This window comes from Rattus norvegicus, chromosome 16, assembly GCF_036323735.1.
Source record: "Rattus norvegicus strain BN/NHsdMcwi chromosome 16, GRCr8, whole genome shotgun sequence".
Classification (NCBI taxonomy): domain Eukaryota; kingdom Metazoa; phylum Chordata; class Mammalia; order Rodentia; family Muridae; genus Rattus; species Rattus norvegicus.
In genome coordinates this window covers 27,794,678-27,814,498 of record NC_086034.1, presented here as the reverse complement: position 1 = coordinate 27,814,498, position 19,821 = coordinate 27,794,678, and the positions used below count along the sequence as shown (strand labels likewise).

General features: G+C 41.6%; 1 protein-coding gene across 4 annotated transcripts; it reads left to right on the top strand.

Moving 5' to 3' along the window:
* The first annotated feature begins 428 nt into the window (after positions 1-428).
* On the top strand, positions 429-10,083 carry Npy1r (neuropeptide Y receptor Y1). 4 transcript variants are annotated; one of them, XM_006253025.5, is made up of 4 exons: positions 429-823; positions 1,045-1,136; positions 7,381-8,223; positions 8,334-10,083. In XM_006253025.5, the coding sequence occupies exons 3-4, from the start codon at positions 7,528-7,530 to the stop codon at positions 8,784-8,786; spliced, it is 1,149 nt and encodes a 382-aa protein (XP_006253087.1). In that variant the 5' UTR covers positions 429-823; positions 1,045-1,136; positions 7,381-7,527; the 3' UTR covers positions 8,787-10,083. The 4 variants fall into 4 exon arrangements, with proteins under 4 accessions (XP_006253087.1, XP_006253086.1, XP_063131339.1 ...); XM_006253024.5 differs by having other exon boundaries at positions 429-910; XM_063275269.1 differs by lacking the exon at positions 7,381-8,223 and having other exon boundaries at positions 433-910.
* The last annotated feature ends 9,738 nt before the right edge of the window (positions 10,084-19,821 follow it).

The following is a 19,821-nucleotide window of genomic DNA, read 5'->3' as shown; positions in this document are numbered from 1 at the left end:
ATGGGATTTCATTGGCTTTTATTTTAAAAGCAAGTAATCTTTGTTTTGTAATGAAAATGTGTACATCCTAGGCAACATCTGTAGATTGTGTACTTCTTAACAGTTTGAATTAAAATAAGTTGTAGTTCCTAGATAATTTGTGTATGCATGTGTGTGTGTTCTTGTGTGTGCAATATTCAGCCTTGACTTTACAAGTGAAATAAAACCAAGTGAATTATGAAAATCAGTGTGTCAATAATTAGCCCGAACCATCAAATACCAAGAACAAGGTTTACAAGGACCATGTCTTTTGAGCACACCCACGATGTTCCATACTGTAGCAGATAAATCACCCGGGAAATTGCATTGACTCTTTCTGACCATCAGGGAGATGCTGGGATCATCGTGCCCGGCCCGGTTCCCTGCTCCCCTGAAAAATGAACTAGTCACTGAGAACAAATCTGACTCAAATGCATTTTCTTAGTGAGGAGGAAAAAGGCTCAAAGGCTCTCAACGGAGATCGCTACTTTGGCTTTTTAAAGGACTTCTTTTTGTTCTCTTAGACTGGGGGAAGTAACTTCTCGGTACTGGCGTGCGGAATAGTTGAGCGTCACAAGAGCAGCGGCAAACCCATTAGCGGAGGCTTTGCGGTGAAGTGCATCCATCCCCCTTCCCGTAAATAAGCTCTCCCCTTCATTCTTGACTAGGGCTTAAAGCTCGGACTCTCGGAGGAAAAGGACTTCGCCACAAGATGGCACTGACCTGCAGACAAAGGAAATAGCGGTGGCATTGACTTTTAAAACAGGCTTGTAAATGCGCCTTCCCTGAGTCAAGGACTAGTGGGGTGAGAGCTCTGTGCGTTCGGGTCTGACAGTGTGGCTTACGTTTATCTGCTTTTCTTTCCAGAATTCCTAGGCAACGCACATCCGAGGTGTGCATCCGAGGTGTTGGGAGGAGGTTGTGGGGGAAACCTTGGGTGATCCTCGTGGGGTGCCGTCACATGATCCTGGATGAGGTGGAGTTCGGCTTTAAGGGGGCGTCTCTTCTATCTTCCTCAATCTTTAGGGTTTGAGCAGGAGAAATACCAACAGATCTTTCTTCCCTCCAGTGACACTCGTCCCGCTTCAACACAGGCGAACAGACGGATTCTTTAAAAGGTAAGTTGCAAGTTAGTGTTTTTAAGGGACTTTTGAGAAATCTCTTATTGATGGGATGAGGTATGAGAAGAAAGATGCGGGTGTCTGATCCGGTTGTGGGAACGCAGCGGGCGTGGAGTGAGCTTTTTGCTTTGACTCCCAGTGGAAGCAGGTGGTAGGATATTCTAGATGTGGGACAGGACTGGGACATTATGGATCTGAGACCTCAAAGGGAGAGCGTACCTCTCGCAGAGTTCGCGCATCCCGGCGTCCTGCGCTTTGGGGTTCCAAAAGGAAATAAGTTTTCCTCTCCTCCTACTCTCTCAGAAAGCAGGGGAGGTGCCCCCCTTGGTCTTTCCTGCACCAAGATAGTCTTCCTCATTTTTCTGGAGCAGGCTGGAGCCTCTGCCCAGATGGAGATCCAGGAGTTTTCTTGGATAACCTGATGAGATGCACTGGGCAGGGGTGGGGGCGCCCGCTTGCTCCTGGATCCCGATGAATTTGTCCTGCTTCCCACCACGAGAGAAAATGTGGGGTGCCCCGGGACGCAGAGCCCAGGATGGGAGAGCCCCTGTACCTGCCCCTTTCAGGCTGTGTAGTACACCTTCCAAGACTTGAGCCCTGTCTTTTTGTTTCATAGTTTTAACCACCCAACTCCTCAGCCCTTTTTAAAAAGGCAGTTGTGCTGGGTTAGCAGGTTACGAATGAACTAGAAGCGGGGGAGGGAGAATGAGGGTGGTTTTAATGGTTCGTAGGATATTCTGCTGTTCCCCAGGTAGATTGCAAATAGATGGTAATGTTGGAAGGACCCTTATTGGGCTTCCGAGAGAGACGGACTGACCTCCGATTCGCGCCTTCCTTGTTCATTTGGGCTCTTTCATTTCTGCTGTTGGTCGCTTATTAGAGGCGCCCTGATAGATTAGCAAGTCTTTCCCGCTCCTCTCCTCCTTCCTATCTCCGTGTATGTGTGTGTGTGTGTGTGTGTGTGTGTGTGTGTGTGTAGGGGGGATTAGGAATGGGGGTAGTCAAAGAGATTCACATAGTCACATAGTTATACAATACAGAAAAGGGTGGTGAAACAGTTCTGATTGAGACTATCCCGGCTCCCTCTGGTAACTCCTAGACTCTAGGACAGAGAGCATGAAAACCCAGGAGAGGGGAGGGGAGGGGAGGGGCCGCGGAGAAGAAGTGGAGATGAGGTGTGTCTCCTACTTCCACTGTTCTTTCAATTGGAGTGCTCTGTGATTTGCACACCAGAGAACTACTGCAGAAAGCCCAATTTCATACCCATCCAAAGACAGAGTGCTCTTCCCCGATATCATTTCCTAGTGTTTCCTTATAATTGTCGATAGGCAGCTATCTGTTGAACAAGCCCTTCCCCCATTCCCCGGAAGGAACAGGGAATTATGTAAGTCATTTAGATAAGCTAGCAGTAACTTTGGCTGTGTATATCACGGCTGATCTTTTTCCCCCCAAACAAATGAGGGAATTTGAAGAACGCCCCCCCCCACAGAGAGAGAGAGAGAGAGAGAGAGAGAGAGAGAGAGAGAGAGAGAGAGAGTGTGTTATGCCCCAAGGGCTGCACTTTGGGGTAGAACCAGCACTATAAACAGGGATCAGGAAGGGTCAGCATTTCTACAAGGTAAAGAAAAGGAACTTCCATGGAAGGGTGGGAGAAGGAATTAATTTGCCAATGTTAATGCGTGTAATGTCTTTGAATGTCCTTGGCAGCTGAACTAAAATTTGGTCATTAATTCTTGCAATGCCTCCATTTGTAAGGCGTGCATATGTAGGACATGGAAGAGAAAGGGTCAGGTTGCTTTCTTTTAGAGGGGATGCAAACTCTTTCTGAAGGAAAGTACTGTTACTTCCCCGACCTTTACTGTTTCTAGGACATACTAAGGGCAACAAGACATACCTTGTATCTAACACACAACTTTTTCCCCCAACCGGAATGAGTATTACTCCCATACTTGGCAGAAGGGAACTCTGCGCTGTCTGTATAGACGAGTGATGAGTTATTCCTGCACTGGTGAAGTGAGGCCATTCAAGCCAGGTTAGACTCAATTAAACACAGCTTTATTGGGAAGCTGTTTCCAGTTCACTAGACCCAGGGAAGTCTCCATGAGAAGGGAGAGAGAGGAGGGGGTTAAAAGAAAGAGAGTGCACCAAGAAAGAGAAAGAGAGTGGCAGGAGGCTGTCAGAGATCAAAATGTCTGGATTATATAGGGGTGGCCACTGGGGGAAGGGCAGCCCAGCCCATAGGCTGGAAAGTTCAGGTTTGGGACAGGGTATGCCAGGTAGGGATTGAAGGATACTGGGAGAACCTGGAGGACAGGTCTGCTTTGGTATGTAAAATATGCACCTCAGCCCCTTGTCCAGGGGTCTGAAACCAAACAAGTAAACATCTACTTAGTGAGAAACATTTCTCATAGGACTTGTCTATCACATGTGATCTGAGAGATATCAGAATAGACTATGTTGACTTAAACTCATTTGCGAGAGATAAATCTTTATAACCCATGAATTGAAATGACTTGTTTTTGTGGATTCCTATACTTGTCAAAATAGGTCCTATGTAAAAATTCTCTTTTCTTCCTCTCCACAGCAAGCACTTTGCCCTATGTCCCGTGCCCCTCTCCCTGAATCATTGTAAAGCCTCCTAACGAGTCTCCTTATTTCACCTTCCCTTTTTAAATTTGGTGCAAGCAGCATGTAGACTGACAGAGTCTTCTACTTATTCATTTTAGTGGCGAGGGATGGGCCTGCATGCTATGACATACATGTCCTCAGAGGGCCATTTACAGGAGACAGTTCTTTCTTTCCACCATGTGAGTCACAAGGAGCAAACTCAAGTCCCCAGGTTTGGCAGCAAATACCTTTACAAATTTTAAAGGGAAAGCATATGACGTCACATGTTTTTACCAAAGGCTACTCATGACTGGGGGGGGGGGGGGTCAAAGGCTAAGACAGACCCATTAGAACCCTGCACTGTCAGCTTCTCATTCGGGCTTCCCAGTGAGCTCCTTCTAGTCCACTCCATTTCTCCTTTGTCTTCTCAGCACAACAGTTGCGCTCCAGCCTTAGAAATGTTCTATTTGGTATTTTTTCCCACCAGGGATGCCAGCCCTGGGATCATACATGGCTTCTTAATACTGCACTCCTGGATGTTTGCTGTCCTTTAGGGTGCTCAGCTGCCTTTGCTCACCACCAGGATTAAATCGCAATTCCCAGTAATCCCAGTCCCCTTTCTTGACTATCACACTGGGCCATTTACTCATTTATTTTTTCTTTTTCTTTCTCTGCCTGTAAGACTAGAAACTCAGCGAAAAGGTCATTGCTCTTTCCCCTGAAACCACATCTGACAGCAAACAAGTGTCAAGTAAATACGTGTTCCTTCAGAAAACAGTTCATTTTTAATACACAAAATGCAATGTTTTCCCCTAGGTAACTGACCCAAAAGAATGACTGTTCTAATTGGCTCTGTTTTGCATTTAATCATAGATTGTGCCATTAATGTTAGCACAGGCTTACAGCAAACATAATTCCTTTTATGTACCTATTATAGTGGTCAAAATATTTTAATTCTAAATTAATATTTTCAAGGTACCATGAAGTCTTCACAGTGCCTGACTTAAGGCATTGTATTGAAATTACTAAAGGGTGATAAGGCTAGGGATTAAAAGTGATTTGGATGAGAGGAAAGATGTGAATTGCTGTTGGGATATAACACCCAAAAACTGGGGTGGTGAAGTGAGAATTTGGAAGTATTATAGGCTAGGATAGATAAGTTCATTTGTTTGTTTGTTTAGAATAGAAAAATCATATTGGGGCTATTAAAGAGTTGAAGACAGCCTGGAGCATCTTTAAGTTCCAGGATGAAACATAATAACTGAACACACTTTCTGTGTCTCACAAGAATCCACATAGGCTCACACACTCAGTGGAGCTCAGTGATAGGACACCAAGAGAAGTCACAGGTAATAAGGATACACTTTGCTATTCTGCTAGCTTTACTTTGAATAATGAAAAACTTTGTAACTGTTAGCCCGGAATGGAAATGTGACACTAAGTTTGACTGGCTTCCTTAAGAAAGTTAGAGCTTTCCAAAACCATAAAGCCACTACCCACTCCTAGGTTTGCTTTCCCACACTACGCTCGCCCTGGTTTTGGGATTCTTGAGAGTAAAACAATGTGCCAGAAGTCATTTCAGATGAGATGATAGAAGAGGGACTTGGATTCTAACAATGTCCACACTTGAAGTCTGTCCTAGTCAGGGTTACTATTGCTGTGATGAAACACCGTGACCAAAAGCAAGTTGGGGCAAAAGGGTTTATTTGGCTTACACTTCCACATCACTGTTCAAAGGAAGTCAGGGCAGAAACTCAACAGGCAGGAGCTGAGGAAGAGGCCATGGAGGGGTGCTGCCTACTAACTTTGCTCCCCATGGCTTGCTCAGCCTGCTTTCTAATAGAACCCAGAACCACCACCAAGCGGAGAATGGCCCCATCTACCATGGACTGGGTCCTCCCCCTTAATTACTAATTAAGAAAATGCTCTACAGGCTTGCCCACAGCCCAATCCTATGGAGACATTTTTTCAATTGAAGTTCCCTCTGTTCAGATGACTCTATCATGACAGGTTGACGTAAAACTAGACAATGCAAAGTCATTGCACCACTATGCTTTAATGCTATGTATTCTGATTATATGATGGCAGCATAATAGAAAAGACCTCACAGTCTAGAAAGCAAAATTGCCAAATAAAAGGTTTATTAGAGGTGTCACTTAAACAGCTAGTACATTTCTGCACAGTAAGTTTCTCCTTCTCTTTTCAATAGAAGTGAATCCACACAATTTTCTTCATTGTTCTAAGAAAGACAGACAGAGAATGCTGCCTATTAACTTGGGCACAATAGCTAATTAGCATGAGATATCCTGTCCTGGCAACTTCTTTAGCAAGGGGGAGGTGAAGATCAGAGGTTTCTCTTCTTTCTTTCTCTAAAGGAGCTTCTGATCTCAGCGAGATGGATCCCTGTACTTTATATATTTTTTTGGTAAGAGAAGTAAGTTTACTGTACACAATGGGGTGAACATTTAAGGTTACAAGTGAAATCACACCCTTGCACTGGACATTCACATAGCTGAGTGAGGAAAGAAAATATTTCCGTAGATAAAACATTAGAAATTCTTTGAAGTCTTCTAACCAATAGTCAAAATCATAGTGTCTTAAAGTTAGAATCTCCCACACAATGTAAAACCTTCATGTGGCCCCCTGTATATGAAGCACTCGCTTCTTTGACAAGTAGTTTCTTCCATTTGATTCAGCTTTCATTCCTCATGGTGACATCATTTTTCTAAAATTATATACAGCCTTTGGTCCCATCTCTAATTTCATCAGATAGGCCATGAAATTTTTCCATATACTCTATAGACTGCCTATTAAAATATAAGGAGTCAGCCCTACAGTCCAAAACATGGTCTGCATTACACATCACATGGTTCTTCAGAAGCCTTATCACAGAAGGTCAAGTTTTCTGATGCTCCATTGCGTATAGGTCACCTCCTTGTGAAGGTTTTTGTCAAATGGCGTCTGTCTTTCAAAGCAGCCCAGTGTATGGTGAGCTGTTAGCACAGTGTGGTATCTGCACTGACAATTCCATTACACTGTCTTCGCTGTTGATTCGCTCTGTTACATGTTTCCGTCTGTACATTATGCTGTTCTCTGTACACGGGCATCCCTGCCATGTCTGAGAGTCTGCTGTTGGCACCATTTGTCTAGCACTTGGGAGGCATGAGATTTACAAACACTTTACTGATGTGTAAACCACTGAAAGTCAACATGTGAGCAAGTCCAGCTAAAAACATTTCTGGGGAGCTGGGGGATGCAGCTTAGTTGCTAGCCTAGCATGCCTGAAACCCTGCGTACAGTCCTCAGCACTGCCATAAAATCAGATGTGCCTGTAATCCCATCACTCATGAGGTGGAGACGGAGAGAGAAAATGTCTAAGATCATCTTGAGCTAAAAAGTGAGTTGAAGGCCAGTCACATGAAAAAGACCTTATCTCAAAAACACTGTAGCTGAACTTTAAATGTTTGAAATGGTTGGTACTGACTGTGGGATCTTTTTAAAGGTTATAATTTTATAAAAGATTAAAATCTGTTTATTTTCTTCTGTGCCTTAATTTTAGAAATCTGTAAGACAGAATTTATTACGGAAGGCCTTCAATAAACTTAATAACGTAACTGGCCTCTTTTGTTGACAGAGTATTCAGTTCAAGGGAACGAAGAATTGAGAATTATTTTTGGTGAATGGATTCAAATAAATGGAATAAGAGACAGCTGAAGATCTGATCCATTTCGAAGAACCCTAACAGTCCATTTGTCTAATCCATAACAACAAAACGTAAAAAATGAATTCAACTCTGTTCTCCAGGGTTGAAAATTACTCAGTTCACTATAATGTCTCAGAGAATTCTCCATTTCTGGCCTTTGAGAATGATGACTGCCACCTGCCCTTGGCTGTGATATTCACCTTAGCTCTTGCTTATGGGGCTGTGATTATTCTTGGGGTCTCTGGAAACCTGGCATTGATCATAATCATCCTAAAACAGAAAGAGATGAGGAATGTCACCAACATTCTGATCGTGAACCTCTCCTTCTCAGACTTGCTGGTCGCAGTCATGTGTCTCCCGTTCACCTTTGTGTACACACTGATGGACCACTGGGTCTTCGGGGAGACCATGTGCAAACTGAATCCTTTTGTGCAATGCGTCTCCATTACAGTATCCATTTTCTCTCTGGTTCTCATCGCTGTGGAACGTCATCAGCTAATCATCAACCCAAGAGGGTGGAGACCAAACAATAGACATGCTTACATAGGCATTACTGTCATTTGGGTACTGGCGGTGGCTTCTTCTCTGCCCTTCGTGATCTATCAAATTCTGACTGATGAGCCCTTCCAAAATGTATCACTTGCGGCGTTCAAGGACAAGTATGTATGTTTTGACAAATTCCCGTCAGACTCTCACAGGCTGTCTTACACGACTCTTCTTCTGGTGCTGCAGTATTTTGGCCCACTCTGTTTCATATTCATATGCTACTTCAAGGTAAGAAAACCTTTGGCCCCTCCCCCAATCATTACCGTCTTACCTCCTTTGTACAGACTTCCCCCAGAGGTGCACGTTGTACTTGAACTCACCCTTTCCTTTCTTCATAGATATACGTTCGCTTGAAAAGGAGAAACAACATGATGGACAAAATCAGGGACAGTAAGTACAGGTCCAGTGAGACCAAACGAATCAACGTCATGCTGCTCTCCATCGTGGTCGCCTTCGCGGTCTGCTGGCTGCCCCTTACCATCTTCAACACTGTGTTCGACTGGAATCACCAGATCATTGCCACCTGCAACCACAATCTGCTGTTCCTGCTCTGCCACCTCACGGCCATGATCTCCACCTGCGTCAACCCCATCTTTTATGGATTCCTGAACAAAAATTTCCAGAGAGACTTGCAGTTCTTCTTCAACTTTTGTGACTTCCGGTCTCGAGACGACGACTACGAGACTATAGCCATGTCTACCATGCATACGGACGTGTCCAAGACTTCTTTGAAGCAGGCAAGCCCGGTTGCATTTAAAAAAATCAGTATGAATGACAATGAAAAAATCTGAAGCTGCTGAGAACATACGGTCCCAGGCTACATCTGTGGAAAAACAAGCACAGCCTGTCACATGCTTTCATTACCTGTGCTCCCAGGGAATGGATTGAGGCAGGTTTGGAAAGTCCAGGACATCCTGTGTTGGGTTTTACTGCTTTTGTGATGGTTGCCGTGATTACTTGGCAATCTAGATTACTTTGTAATCTATCTGGCAACAGTTTTGACCAGACTCTGTGTGTGTGTGTGTGTGTGTGTGTGTGTCTGTCTGTCTGTCTGTCTGTGGGTATGTGTGTGAAATTATCCATAACAAGGAGTCTTATATCGTATTTATTGGAGTGAATTTGTCTGAAGTAATGTCATGAGCTCACTTCAAAAGCAGTACCTACCTGATATTCTCAAGATAATTAGATTTTCAAGATCAGATGAGATTTCCAAGACCTTGGACTACCTTCATTCCATGCTAGGCATTATGTTAGTCTGTTACAAGGGTGACAGTATACAAAAGTCACCTTTTAGGATGTGCCGGAGCCAAAAGAGAGTCTGAAGTCATTTGGCAGTATCTTTTTTCTCTCTCTCTTTTTGAGAGGTCTAGATTTGTTATTCAGCTACAATTGAGTCTTGCTTAAGATAAATAAGAAGGCGGCTTTCAGCTGTGTATATATCCGGGCGTTAGGCCATTCACAAGAATGAAGTGGCAAAGCAGGTCGCTGATTTCAAAATTCCTCTGACAACCAAAGCATTAATTAGTCATTTAATATGTAAACTAGTCTTGCTACAGATAGATAAATTGCATCCAAAGGACTTGATCATCAAGAGGTTTTTGCATCGCTCATCAGAGCATTCAGCACCATCAAGCTTTCTTGCGCAAGCACGTGACTCTGAGAGCATTTCTAACTCATACTGCATAGAAACATAAGATGCGTTTTCCATACAACAGTGCCTGCATAGTAACTAGTGTTTAACTCTCACCATTTATCCTTCATGGCAGATGACACATGGACAATGTTTATGTAGGTACCCTCATCGAACTGGTAACTGTTCCTAAAAATGTCATGTGGCCAGCCCATCCTAATTTGTATAAACTGTATAACGTGTGGAGTTTTATAATCATATACTATTATATCATAGAATACTGAGTAGCCCTGTAATATTAATATATTTACTTTCACATATCTTGTAATCATGATTTAGACTCAGAAAAGATACTTTGAAGAACAAGAGAGTTTCAATGTATTATATAAAAATGTTGCCTGTATGTGATTTTAGAAGGGCAAACACTTTCTGTATTAAAACTGGGCTTTTTCAGAGGAGTCTGTACTGTGTTTCTCTTGAGTTTCATTTCTTCCTGTCTCAAGTTTGCCTTCAATGACATTTCCACCTTCCCCGTTATCAGTTTGCTGGAGAGACACTGTCTATTCTGTAACCACTGGAGGCTGGTTCATTCTACTGTTCTAGATTTGAGAGCTTCTTAAAGCAGAGACTATATAATAATGATAGGCCCACAGTGTGTTTATCACAGCGACAAGTAATTAAAAAGTTATTTTAAATGTATTTCAGGGGCCCAGAAGGTAAAGAACTTGCTGTACAAGCATGGTGCCTGGGGTTGGATCCCTAGTCCCACACATATAAACACATGTGTAAATGCTGGGTGGGTATGTGTAATCCTAGTGCTCTAGGGAGGAGGAGACCAAGGATTCTTGTGGCAAGCTGCTTAGCTAGATTAATGATCCAGCCTGCTCTGGGTTGAGTGAAATGAAAAGCATTGGGAAAGACTCAACATCAGCCTTTGGCCTATACAGACACAAACACAAGCATCTGTTTTCACACAGTGAACTTCACTCATGAACAGACGTACACAACACATGTATATGGACACCTATATCCATATACATCGAATATGTAATTTCCAAAACAAGTGAGTGAATGAAGGCAAAATTTCTACTTTCCATTGAGTCACGTGGGATTCACATCATGGTGTTTTTCTGGATTCTCTTCTCTCTGTCCCTCTTTATTGGGAACATTTTCTCTTCTGCATTATTTCTACCCCCAAAGGAAACAGTAATGACTTTCAGATTTTAGGATCTTGCGCCATCAGCCTTGTAAGAAATACCAACCTTCTTATGGTGAAATCGCATGACAGCAAATGTTATCCTTTAGTTGACCAGAGTGTGAGAAACAATTATAGAGCCAATTTTTAAGATTCATTGAAAAAGATGGCCCATTAAAGATCTTAAACCTGGGATTCTTACTACTTGACATTTTCCTACTCCCCAGAATGAATGGGAAATCCTTTTCTCTACATAGGTGCCCTAGAAATCAAGTGTTATTGGGGAGCACTCTTAACACACAGCTATTTCTCAATCAGAGCACTTGTTAAGGCCTTCTCTAGGAATGGTAGACCATTATGTTCCTAGACAACTAGACATTAAATTTTTTTCTGTTTCATCCAAAGATGTAGATGAACTAACAGTTCAGGCCAAAGTCAGTGACAAGGTAATAGAGTTGAGCACATCAGTGAAAACACTGGATTCTTAAATTTCACAGCTATTAGAGTCACATCACAATTAACAGAGCTTGTATGAACTCTGAGGAATTGATAATGACTAGAATTTTTCCCCCTCAAATATTGCAAGCACTCTGTCAAATGTGGAAGTCCTGATTAACATCGATGCCACCTCACACAAGAGGAAATCAAAGCTCAACCAGAAGTAGAAGTGACACAGAAATGCAGTCCAAGCATGATCCATACTGCTAAACTAATTGCAGAGCTCCAATTGTAGTTCCATAAAATGGTTTTGAAGGATTGTAGCATAGCCTTGTTGGTAAAGTGCTTGCCTGGCATTCATGGAGCCCTGGACTCAGTCTCCAGCACCTCATAAACTGGGTAGGGTGGCCCAAGCCAGTGGTCACAACGCTCAGGAGGTGGAGGTAAGGGAGTGAGCGGTCAGAGGTTCAAGGTCATCTTCAGCTTTATAGTGAATTTGAGAGCAGTCTTGTCTTCTTGAGATCTCTTCTTTAAAAAAATTATTTTTCTCATCTTCTTGAACTTCATCTGATAACATTGATGATGCCAAATTTTTCAGAAAAGAGTAGAATGAAATAGAAGAGTGGAGAGGGGGGTCATGGTGGCTCTATGTGTCTATTAACCCTATGGAGTCAGATAAGTCTACTTTAAAGTATCATTAGATTATACACTTTTACGTCATTTCTTTTCTATTGACTGGATATTCTCATATCCTATTTGATCTCACATATTCCTAGTGAAATTTGACTACATATTACATTCTAGTTCCAACTAGATACCTTACAATGAAAATACATATCCTCTGTGGCATGAAGGATGCACCCATTCGTTGCTGGTGGGAATACAGATGCATACGACCACTGAGGAAATCAGTGTGGTGGTTCCTTAAGAAGATGGAAATTGAACAACTTCAAGAACAGCTCTATCACTCTTGGATGCTTCTTCTCACCACATAGACACTTGCTTTGCCATGCTCAATGCTGCTCTAGTCATAAAAAGAAAAAAAAAAAACAGAAAGTGGAAGGAAGATAGTTCCTTAGCAGATTAATGCATTTTTAAAATGTACTTTTACATAATAGAGTATTACGAGGCCATTAAAAAAGTGACAGCATGAAATTTGCAGAAAATGGATGAAACTAGGAAAATCATCCTGAGTGAGGCGACCCAGACCCACAAAAAGTAAACAATGATATGCATTTGTTTATATGGGATATTACCTGTGAAGCCAATGGTAAGCTACAATTCATAGAGCCACAGAGGGCAGGTATAGAGTAAGCAACAAGAGGGAACAGATAGCCCTCATTAGAAAAGAGAAATGGAAAAGTTATGGATGGGTGGAGGGGGTGGTTGTAGCAGAACAGGTGCTTCACCTGACATGGAGAGGACAGTTATGTGAGGGAGGGAATACAGGGAGAGACCTAAAATCAAGGGCATCTGAGAGGCAGTGTGGAAACCTAATACAGTACAAGTTTCTTAAATATACACATATATGAAAGCTATTTAAATGAAATTAACAAATAATAAAGGAGACAGTGCAAACTGCCCATTTCCTGTCACTAAATGAAGCTTCCAGTACTGGACAGTGTTATACATAATTCAGTTGTTGGCTAAAAGGATCCCATGGGAATACTCAACAACCCAAGCTGTTGTCAAGACAAATAGGCTGCTCTCCACAAACTGACATCAAAGCCCCACTGCTTTAGACAAAATCTGCACAACTCATTGAACATGGAGAGGTTGAGCTGGTGCCTACAAAGAGCCTTCATCCTTTTGTTCTATCAGCTTTGATACAGAAAGGCACGAAAAGAAAAGTCACAAACCCTCTGGTCCACAATGGTATCCTGCCTGCCAGATATGCTAGGACAATGGTGGCACTAAGCTTGTAGGAGTATACATCCACTATCTGATTTGACTTAAGACCCAGTCCACATGATGGAACCCATGTCTGACACTTCTTTGATCAGAACCAGAAACTAGATAACCCAGGGACCTATGGGCAAAGTTAAATCCAAACACTATTTGTTGGGGAAAAAAACCAAGCAAACAAACAAAAACAACAAAAAGAAAAACCTAGTCAAACAAAACAAAAACAAGGAAACAAATAGAATAGTGACAAAATGGGACTTGGCTGTACCCATAGATCCATGTCTGGCTTAGCCATCATCAGAAAGGCTTCTTCCTGCAGCGGATGACAACAAATACAGAGACCACAGACAGACATTATGCAGAGGTTGATAGACGTTGGATCAGTCAGCCCTACCCTTTGCAAGGGATGTCTTGCAAGAATTTTCAATAAAGGAAAAATAAGCAAAAAAAAAAAAAGTTAATTCCTCACATGGCAGATGTGATCGGCTGGCAGCTAGGCTGAGGTTTTGAGGACATATCCTCTTGTACCTTTGCTACAGTTCAGTGTGGTCATGGGTATTCTGCAGGTTTTTTTCAGTGCCAGGGTAGTTAATGTTCAGAAATCAAAGATTTCATTATAAGTGTGGCTTAAATTCTTCTACAATTTCTACAGTTTTTTTTTAAAACTCGGCTGTTATAATTTGCCAATCAACATGCAACACTTAATTAATAAACATGTTTATAAAACCTATCAAACAAAGCACTAAATAAAGTATTATTTTCCTCATGTCTTACAAAAGGAAACCAAAGCATGAGACGTTAAATAACGTGGCCATCTGGATACGAATTCAAGCAGGTTAACCTCTCAGTCCCACAACCTCTGCCTCTCCCTCTGTGGTGGTTTGAATATGCTTGTCCCAAGGAGTGGCACTATTAGGCAGTGTGGCCTTGTTGGAGGAAGTGTGTCACTGGGTGTAGGGTTTAAGACCCTCTTTCTAACTGCCTGGAAGCCAGTCTTTCTGTTTGCCTTCAGAACAAGAGATAGAACTCTCAGTTCCTTTTCCAGTGCCATGTCTATCTGGACAATGCCATTCTTCCTTCCTTGATGATAATGGACTGAAACTCTGAACCTGCAAGCCAGTCCCAATTAAATGTTTTCCTTTGTAAGAGTTGCCATGATTATGGTGTCTGTTCACAAAAGTAAGACACTAACCAAGACACTTGCCATCCCAGTTTTGAATCCACACAGACCTCTATTGAAAAATAATGTTTTCTCTATCTCTCTTGTAATTCTCTTCTTCATCTTCTTTTTCTTTCTCCTCTTTTTCTCCCTCCTCTTAATTTTTTATTTTATTTTATTTTTTGTGATAGTGGTGATTGAACCTAGATCTACTTCGTGCTGTGCAAATACTTTACCTCTGAGCTATATCCCTAACCCTTTGGTGAACAAAAATTTGAAGATACAATTCTCATTGAGTTACTTAGACTGGATTTCAACTTATATACTAGTGTAGTAGGCTGGCCTTGAACTTGTGATTTTCCTGCCCCAGCCTCCCAAATAGCTAAGATTACTGGCTTGTGTCACCAGGCTTAGCTCCTTGACAATCTTGAGTGACTTTAGAAACATTTTAAAAGTAAGTATCGGGGTTGGGGATTTAGCTCAGCGGTAGAGCACTTGCCTAGCAAGTACAAGGCTCTGGGTTCGGTCCCCAGCTCCGAAAAAAAGAAAAAAAAAGTAAGTATCATTCACAGCTAACCTTTGGTACCTGAAACTAACCCTTAGCCATGGTCATTTAGGTCCAGCTACAGAACCAAGACATGAATCTGGTCCACACAAGGATGTTATAAAGTTTGTCGATTTCTATTGTTCTCTCGTTTCCTCAGTGCTAGCTTTCTAGTTTCCTACGCAGAGCTTTAGTAATCTTCTGAGAACATTTTCCCAGTGTGCCTCTAGATCTTTGAAACTTAATTAATATTAATCTTCTTCATGTGTGTCCTAGGTGGGGGTGGGAGAGAATATTATCCTACAAAGTTCCATATTCTAGTTCAAAGGCTTGGGACATGACAACCTTGAGTACAGGACAGTAATTGATGTCCAACAGATTCTGGTATCTTGAGTCTTACCTAGGAGGGAAAGGAAAAAGTTTGTCAGTTAAAACTGGTGACTAAGGATGAACAGTATTTAACTCAAGGCAAAAAACCCAACCCAAACCAAAAACTATGGAAACCTAAAGCAGTGTAGCTGAAAAAATCGTACACCTGGCTTGCCAACCAGCAGCCTTACAACATTGTCCACATTACATTTTTTTTAATTAAAAAAATGATTTTCAGTGTATGACTGTTTTGTCTACATGTCTACACACCACATGTGTGCAGTACCTGAAGAGGCCAGAAGAAGTGACAGGTTCCCCTGGAACAAGTGTTATAGAGGATTGGGAACTATCATGTGGGTGCTGGGAATCAAATTCAAGTACCTTGGGAGAGTTTTCCAATGTAGTAGTAGTAGTGTAGTAGTAGTAGTAGTGGTAGTAGTAGTAGTAGTAGTAGTAGTAGCAGCAGCAGCAGTAGTAGTAGTAAGAAGAAGAAGAGAGAAGAAGAAGAAGAAGAAGAAGAAGAAGAAGAAGAAGAAGAAGAAGAAGAAGAAGAAGAAGAAGAAGAAGAAGAAGAAGAAGTATGTGTTATTACAGGTCTGTGTTGTTCATATAATTGGGTAGAAGTTGAGGTCTGGTTTTCCTCCTAGTCTCATGCTCTCAGAAATAAGATTCAGACTCAAAATATATTTACAAATACTTTGGCCATATAGATAGGTTCCACTCTGACTAGATTATAGCTAAAATAACCCAATAGGCAATAGGCCACAGGCCATTTAGTTCATGGGTGATGCATATCCATACAATTCACAAGAGATTCTCTCTACATATTCTGATCTACAATATCTCTGGATATTTTCATTATTTTATTGTTAGAAATAATATACTATGATATTTTCTCTTTTTTCCCCCTTGAAATGGTATAACTCAGAGAGGTTTAGTTTGTTCCGATTGTCCTACAGTCATCTTTGTCTAGATGTAGCACATTTTCGTCGTCCTAAAAGGAAACCTGAAACTACCCAGCATGAGTGCAAAGATGTCAGTTTGTCCTAACAAGGAAAGAAACTGGACAACCTGAGAAATTAACAACTCTTCTTCTTTTTAGAGAACTACCCACATGGTTCCCATTGGAGAGATAAGCAACTCAGAGATTCAGCAGGTCAAGGGAAGGATCAGACGGCCAGAGAAAAGTAGTGCTGTGGTCTGAATCAACCCTGCCAGGCACAGTGTGGGACCCCAACTATTATGACTTTAATTTGCAGAAGCTCACAGTGACCCACAGTAAAAAAAATCCCTTTGTGACAGGAGCCAGAAAAAGAAGGCAGCTATAAACAGAATGCTGTGCCAACCTGTTCATCATAAGGCCTGATCTCAAAAGAAATGGCTAACGTAAAAACATATCTGATCGATCAAAGTTCAAGGTTTAAAGAAGATGAACATGCAGCCATAAATGAAACATTATACTGACCACCACTTCAAGGCCTGGGGATATCACAGAAGAAAAAACAGGAAGCGTTTAAGAGCTAGGAGACAAGAGTATCTGGGAACTCAGATGACACTGCCATTTTAACCATGGTCAAAGCAGTAGCTTCTATGCTCTCTTCCCATCCTGTTCCTCCTCCCCCCATTCCCTTCTCTCTTCTTTGTCATCTTTTCCCCTTTTGTAGTCATGGAGACAGCCCTAGAGCTTCATCTATGGTAAGCACAATATACAAGATTGGGTTTTCCACTGAGGGTAGAGATGCTAATGAGACCCCATTCTTCCTGGGGAGCTAGTGGTTGTTAATGAAGGAGGGAGTGTTGTTCTCTCTAAATATGTAGTTCCCAAAAGAGTAGGTGGGATGAAGCGATTCAGAGGGAATGGAAGAGGAATAGTGGAAGGAAATGGGATAAATAGAGTCACAATGCATGTAACTGTCAGAAAGAGAACTGTTTACCAGAGTGTAAATCATGAGACAGGGAGTGTTGCCTGGTGCCAGCCTCTTCTCACCATCTTGGCTCCACCCGAGAAGGGGACAGCCAGAGAAGCACCTGTGAAGTTCACTGTCCAATCGAATTTGGGAACTAAAGGAAGAATGTCTCCACACACCTCACCCGTCACAACAGCAGCATCCAAGATTCATCTATAGCCTGTTTCTTTACAAAGTGCCTCATACGTAGCTATCAAGGACAAATGACGAGTCGTTCCAAGTGAACATTGTAGTTTGAAGGGTAGGGCGGGCAGGGATGTTGGAATTATGATACCACAGTGTAAAGCAGTCTAAGAGCATGCGGTAAGCTGTATGCTGTACCTGGTGAGGATGCAAACAGAACTGTACAGCAACAAAAGCTCTAGAGAGTAAAGTGTGTCCAATCAGTGAACAGCTACTTCACTGGGATTCCCAATAGGACAGATGTGAATGGGTGAACAATTGCTAAGCTTGTGATAATCTGTCAATGGGAATGTTACAACAAAGAAGCAGAGTTTTGTTTTGTTTTTTAAAAAAAGAACACGATATCTAAGAAATGTGAGACAATTGGGGAAGACATGAAGGTATAATGAGAAGTCCAAGAGAGAAGAAAACAACACTGCTGTCAGGAACAAAAATCTCCTACATTCCATGTACCTATTAAAAAGAATGTACGGATTCACTGTGTTTTGTTCATTCATTCATAGGTCGTTGGACAACTGGGTTGTTTCTGCTTTCAGAGGAGCTCTTTTAAATATTCATGCATGTTTTTATGTGACTGTACACTCTCCAACCTCTTGTGTGCATACCTAAGAATGGAAATGCCTGGTCGTTGGTTAACTCCATGTTTAACTGTGTAAGCACCTGCCCAGTAGCTTCCCATGGCCCTTTATTTCACATTCCTGCCAGCAGAGAATGGGCATTCCAGCTTGCACAATTGTTTGTTCCTTAGATGGTACTCACTCTAGCAGATGTGATAGGAAACTTCACTGTAAGTTTGATGGACCTTTCTCTGGTAATCATGTCATGGTATAGTTTTACAGGCCTTGTAGGGACCTTTATATCATTTGGAAGAAGTGTCTATTTAAATCCTTTGCCCATCTTTAAACCAGGTAATTTCTCTTTAATTTTTAGATGAAGAAGTTCCTTAGATAGTCTGGATAGTAGGTCCTTATGAAATAAATACATGACAAATTTTTCTCTCACTCTGTGGGTGGTCTTCTATAATTCATTTTTAAAATGTGCTTCTAGGAGAAAAGGATAGGAGAGAGAGGCATTTGAATCATGCAAATTTAATTTAATGTTTATAGTGATTTCGAAAGAGGAGAACAAGGTAGGTAGCAAAAGAAAATATTTGAGCAACTCCAATGTTCCTCAAGCTTTACATGTAATTACTTTTCCTGGTCCTCCAAAATTTCTGCAAAGTTTCTTTTTTTAATCTTTACTTCAGACTTGTAAGTTGGAAGCTTCATCCACTGTAAATCCACTGAGTTCTTAAAGTGCAAAATAAGGATTGGATTGACTATATCTGGCTATGAGGCTTGCCAGTTCTAGTCTATCAAATTTCCTTCCACATTTTTTAAACATTCCTAAAGTTGGTCGGGGTAAAATTATTCCAGTGAGCACTAGTTGCCTTTAATGGGCAGATTCTGTGCGGTGCTTCACCTTCCCAGAAGAGCCACTGTGCTGTGATTCGCATGCATTCATCGGCTTGGCGTTCAGCATCCCCTAGAGATAATGTAACACAGCCGCACACTGGTGTTCCTGGTAGACTTTGCCTCATTTGCATTTTACATTCCTATCAGATGCAAAAGAGAAGTATTTGTTGATGAAAATTGTCTCTTGGGAACATTGCAATAAATATGTATCTGGATCAAGGATTCTCAGGATGCAACATTTGTACTGCTCTACCATCTTATGAGATTCAAAGACGAGATAAAGTGCAAATTTAGGTCTGTGCAACTATACAAGTCCAAAAATGCTTCTATTATGCCTGAGCACAAAATTGAGTAATATTCTGTAGTTTAATAATTTTGTCTATTTTTCATGTAATCAAAACTACTAGTTGAAAATGAGCAAGGACAATTGTGTTAAATACTGCTCGATGTGAGAATTATGTTGATCTCTAACCAACTAATAGATTAGACTGATAGAAGGCAAAAGAGTGCACAAGCAAGAGTTCAAAGCCACTTCCCATTGAATTTAAACACTGTCAGCATCATTTACCGTAGAACATTTTGCATGTCTATGGGTCCAGATTTTAGAAATTAGTTTTTCTTCCTACCATGTGGGTTCCAGAGATGAAGCTCAGGTCATATAGCCAGACATGGTGCTGCAGAAGGAGCCATGAGTTCTACATTTTGATCCGAAGGCATCAAGGAGGAGACTGTGAGATTGGCTGTAGCTTGAGTGAATATAAGGCCTCAAAGCTGTCTCCCATACTTCATGGCATGTACCCCCACCTACTGAGCCATCCTGACAGCCCCCAAGACTGTTATGAACATAACATTCTGATATTTAATTTCTAAAATTACATGAATATATTTTACTGATTTTTTATTTTCAGCACCAAAAACATATTTAGGTTGTGTAGATGCATGAATAAGCTGTCTATAACTGTGGAATCTTTGCTCTTTAGGA

Excerpts from the sequence above, each read along its gene's own strand:
- Npy1r (XM_006253025.5), top strand. The coding sequence starts at position 7,528 with ATGAATTCAACTCTGTTCTCCAGGGTTGAAAATTACTCAGTTCACTAT. Across the intron at positions 8,224-8,333 it reads TATTCATATGCTACTTCAAG|ATATACGTTCGCTTGAAAAG; the intron begins GTAAGAAAACCT and ends CTTTCTTCATAG.